A 4567-nucleotide genomic window follows, 5' to 3' on the forward strand; every position below is an offset into this window, starting at 1 on the left:
TACTGTACCCTAATTGTAACCTTATTAGTAAAGGATAAATAGAGGTGTACCCTAGGGTACAAAAGTATCACCTAAAAACGCAGTACCAATTTCTTGCCATATATGACTTGTTTAAAATCCTTAATGAACTACCAGATATGTTTAACAGTGAAGATGATCAAGTATATTTAAATAATGAACCTCTTAGTTGTCTTCTCTATGCTGATGATCTTGTTTTATTATCATCTTCTCCAAAAGGCCTACAGAATTGTTTGAACAAGCTGGCCACTTTTTGTGATAAATATTGTCTTACTGTAAATTTGAAAAAAACAAAAGTTGTAATCTTTTACAAAAATGCACGACTCACAAATTTACATTTTATATATAAAGGTCATGAAATTGAGTGTACATTGTCATATAAGTATCTAGGGGTTTTATTCAATGCATCTGGTTCATTTGCTCAATGTCAGTATGATTTATATAAGCGTGGTTTGAAAGCTTTCTTTAAATTGGTAAAATGTTTTGGTAATACCAAACCAAATGCAAATATCTTGTTACATCTTTTTGATCATACTGTAAAACCTGTTGTTTTATATGGAAGTGAGATCTGGGGCACTATAAACACAGAATCTGCAGTTGTTAAAAGGACAAATTATGAAATAGAAAATTCCTTTAAAAAGCTATTTAGTGATAAATTACATATCAAAGCTCTAAAATATATTTGTGGGGTTCACAAGAAGCTTCTAACCATGCTGTTATGGGTGAATTAGGCAGACATCCATTGTATATTGAAATCTTGTATAATTGTATCAAATATTTGCAACATATTTATAAATCAGATAGTTCTTTACTAGCAAGTGCACTACAAGAAAATATAATATTGAATAATAATAGAAAGAGCTGTTGGTTGAGTAGTATTCATTTTATGCTGGAACAATTAGGAATATCCTGTGACAACATCTTGGCTGAAAACCTTCCATCAATAGTGTATAATGAACTAAATAGAAGATTTACTAATATATGGCAAAATACTGTGAACCAACTTTTATTCGCGACGACTTTATTTCGCGCCTTACCTGGGATAAACTAGTTTGCGACGATTAATTTTCGCAATCAAGCCTTTTTGCATCTGTTTTTAATAGATAAATACACAATAAGGACCGGTTCGCGGCGAGAAATATTCGCGATGAAGAAGCTCTCGCGAACTTCGCGAAAATTTCTCGCACGCGAATAAAAGTTGGTTTACAGTAATTTATCAGAATGTGTTAGAAATGAAAAAGGCAAACTTTGAACATATGGATTATACAAAACAAGACTAATAAAAGAAAAATATTTTTCTATGATATCAAAACCAGAAGTTCTTAAATGTTTTACAAACTTCCGCATTAGTTCACATAAGCTTGTAATTGAAACTGGCAGATACAGAAATGTGCCTGCCACAGATCGAAAGTGTAAACTTAGTGCTTCAGACTCTGTAGAAGATGAAATCCATTTTATATTTGAATGTTCAACTTATAAACTATATAGGCAAGTATTCATTAGTCATATAAGTGAAGAAAATAAAAATTTCTCCTCACTTTCAAATAGAAATAAATTTATATGGCTAATATCAAATGAAAGTAGTGATATAATAAATAGTTTTGCAGAATATATATTTAAATGTTACAATAAAAGATCCAATGTTGTCTCAGGATGTTCCTGAAAGTCGAGAATGATATAATATGCAGACAAGGTAGATATCCACTAAAATTTATGCATGATGTGGCATAATGTTTGCGTTTGTGTACTTTTATCATATACAAAGTATTATACATATTCATTGTTGCATATGAATTCAACTATCATTTGGATCTCTTCCTCTCTTTAGCTTTATATATATATTTTTTTATTTATGTTGTATTTTTCTTGAATGCCCTTCATGGGCCCAAAATTGGAAATAAATGATATTCTATTCTTTTCTATAAAACACATACCTATCTAAAATAAATCTACAGTCACATGAGTATTTGATTTTTCACAATAGACAATTATAAGAATTACATGTATGGGAAAAAAAGGATTCAACATTTTTTTCTTGATTATATCAATGTAAAAATAAATTGATAGTGTTTTATATAAAGTTATATTATCGGAGCTTTCTAATTTAAGATAGATAAGTACCAGTAGCTTCTAATGATAAGATGTGCATTTTAAGCAAGTGACCTTGACATTTAACCTTTATTTCTCTCAGATGGCCTTGGGTTTGAGACAAATGAGATTGGTATGGTGCTTGGTATAGCATCATTTCCCATGCTGGCTCTAAACCTGTTCATCTACCCACTTCTCAACAGGATATTTGGAACTAAAAAGGTATTAAATGAAAATAAATAGAACTGGATCACGAAAGGAAGTAGCTCTGTATGCTTGTCAGATACAGTATGTGTTCCGGGCACACAGTACTGTATGCAGTGATATTTTCACCCCCGTTTTATTTTCGCCCCTTTTGCCCTAACTTGGTTGGGCAAATTGAAAAAGGGGTGAATTCAAAGAATATATAAATATAATTTCTTAAACAAAACTGTGAATGGGCGATTTAAAATGGGGCAAAATTGTTTGCAAGGGTGAGAGGACAAAAATAAACCTGTATACAGTTTTTCTTAATTAATGCCATCTTTCTCTCCTGGAATCCCTTTGTCCTTCTTTCTGTATGTTGACATCTTGATTTGTATTTTGTTCATGCTGTTTTAAAGAAAATGTATGTTTTTTTTTTTTTGCAGACGTTCATTATCTGTGGTTTCATCAATGGAGTTCTGATGACAGTAACACCAGTATTACATCTTTTGGAATCTAGGTTTGTAAACCACAGTACAGTATTCCATAAAAATGAAATGTTTACTTAAAAGTTAGAGTAAATACCATAATGCTATGTTTTTATTTACTGTTACAGTAAATCACTTTTTATTCGTGGGAACATTATTTTTGCTTAATTACGCAAGTATGTCTGCTTGCAAAAATTTTATTCTCGCATATAATTGTATTATAAAGGATTATATAAAACAGAAATCACAGTTCACAAAAATGTTATTTTCTTAATTAATACCAAATAGTTCAACTGCGAAAATAAGATGTCTCAAAAATAAAGTGATCTACAGTACATGAGAAGTAGGACTTTATTAGATGTTTTAGCTTGTTGTGTTGTGGTTGAGTGAATTTGATCTCTCTTTTACTTCAGTTCTTCATCTTTGCTATGGACAGTCCTACTGATTGTGATTATTCCGCAGAAAATCATGACAAGTTGTTCTTTTACTGCTACGTCCCTCTTTGTGAACAATTCGTCACCAGCCCACATGGCAGGATCCGTCAATGGTATAGCTATGACTGCCACAGCTATCGCAAGGTCAGTTCTTATATTATTTCTTGTAGTTATCACAGTCATTTGTAAAAATTATTTTCTTGTAATGTAGTTATTATCACAGTTTTTAATCAACAGACAGTGTAGTGCATAATTTTTTTTTTCATTTAATTGTTACAGAAGTTGTGTTATAATTATATAGGGACTTTGCAAACTAACATGCAAAATATCTGTATCACACATTTACATTTAAATAATGTTTATTTTTAAATGCAAAATTCTTGTAAATGTACACATGTATAATGATTCATACTGAATTTCAATTTGATCAGAACCTTAGCTCCAACAATAGGAGGCAGTGTGTTTGCCTGGTCCATAGGGAACGATCTTGGCGCACCGTTTGATGTCAACATCTCTTTCTTTATGTTCGGATTTATCCTGTGGCTGACTAGTGTCTACAGTTTGTTTATTCCAGAGTCCCTAAACAGAAAGAAGAAATAATCTACCTCAACACAGAGATAGAGAGGCTTATACATGTATCTGTACAGCAGATAGTAAAATGTAGAAACAGGTGTTGCTATGCTGCTTTTAAAAAAACTGTCTAGCTGGGTACATATCTAAAAAGTAGAATATTTTTTGCTACAGCTTGTTCATATACATACATGTGTATGATCTGATTAATATATTTTAGATAAAATTGTTGTATGTGTTTATAGTACTTAATATAATTATTTTCAACGAAAATACTTATAACATGCTACAATTATTGTAGATAATGTACTTTTAAAGATTTTGTATAATTCATTGATGACTGTTTTATTTTTGTCAATTTTTTTTTTATATTCATTAGAATGACTGGGTTCTTATTGTTATTGAAGAGCAATTAATTTTTGTGGCTCATTTACACTTATAAGTGTTCTAATTTCTCATTTTTGATGAGTTTGAATGGTTTAAAGTTTGTTAATCTCATTCCTTTATATTGATTGTCTAGAACTCTGGTATTAACAACTATTGAAATGTTCAATGTAGATACTTCATATTTGGCCAAAATGAAGGTCAAGTTTTAAAGTCACATCTGTGCATCAAAGTTCATACAGTAAACCTTTTAAAGTATAAACACAGATATAGCACATTTTAGGATTTAAGGAAGGTTTTTTTATCCCGCCCCTGGTGATATTTTTTGTACAGTCAATCCTCTTGTTCAAAATGGGGACATGAAAAAAAACTTCAAGATATCTGAGGATTTAAGATATCTAG

General features: G+C 30.8%; 1 protein-coding gene across 1 annotated transcript; it reads left to right on the forward strand.

Moving 5' to 3' along the window:
* The first annotated feature begins 2214 nt into the window (after nucleotides 1-2214).
* Nucleotides 2215-4119, forward strand: LOC134259279 (uncharacterized). Its single transcript, XM_062741885.1, has 4 exons — nucleotides 2215-2328; nucleotides 2736-2809; nucleotides 3191-3355; nucleotides 3643-4119. Exons 1-4 carry the CDS (start codon nucleotides 2242-2244, stop codon nucleotides 3809-3811), a joined length of 495 nt encoding a protein of 164 aa, XP_062597869.1. The 5' UTR covers nucleotides 2215-2241; the 3' UTR covers nucleotides 3812-4119.
* Nucleotides 4120-4567: the final 448 nt, after the last annotated feature.

The sequence above is a fragment of the Saccostrea cucullata genome, unplaced genomic scaffold (genome assembly GCF_032062105.1).
Source record: "Saccostrea cucullata isolate Sc308-1 unplaced genomic scaffold, CSIRO_AGI_Scuc_v1 ctg12731, whole genome shotgun sequence".
NCBI lineage: Eukaryota > Metazoa > Mollusca > Bivalvia > Ostreida > Ostreidae > Saccostrea > Saccostrea cuccullata.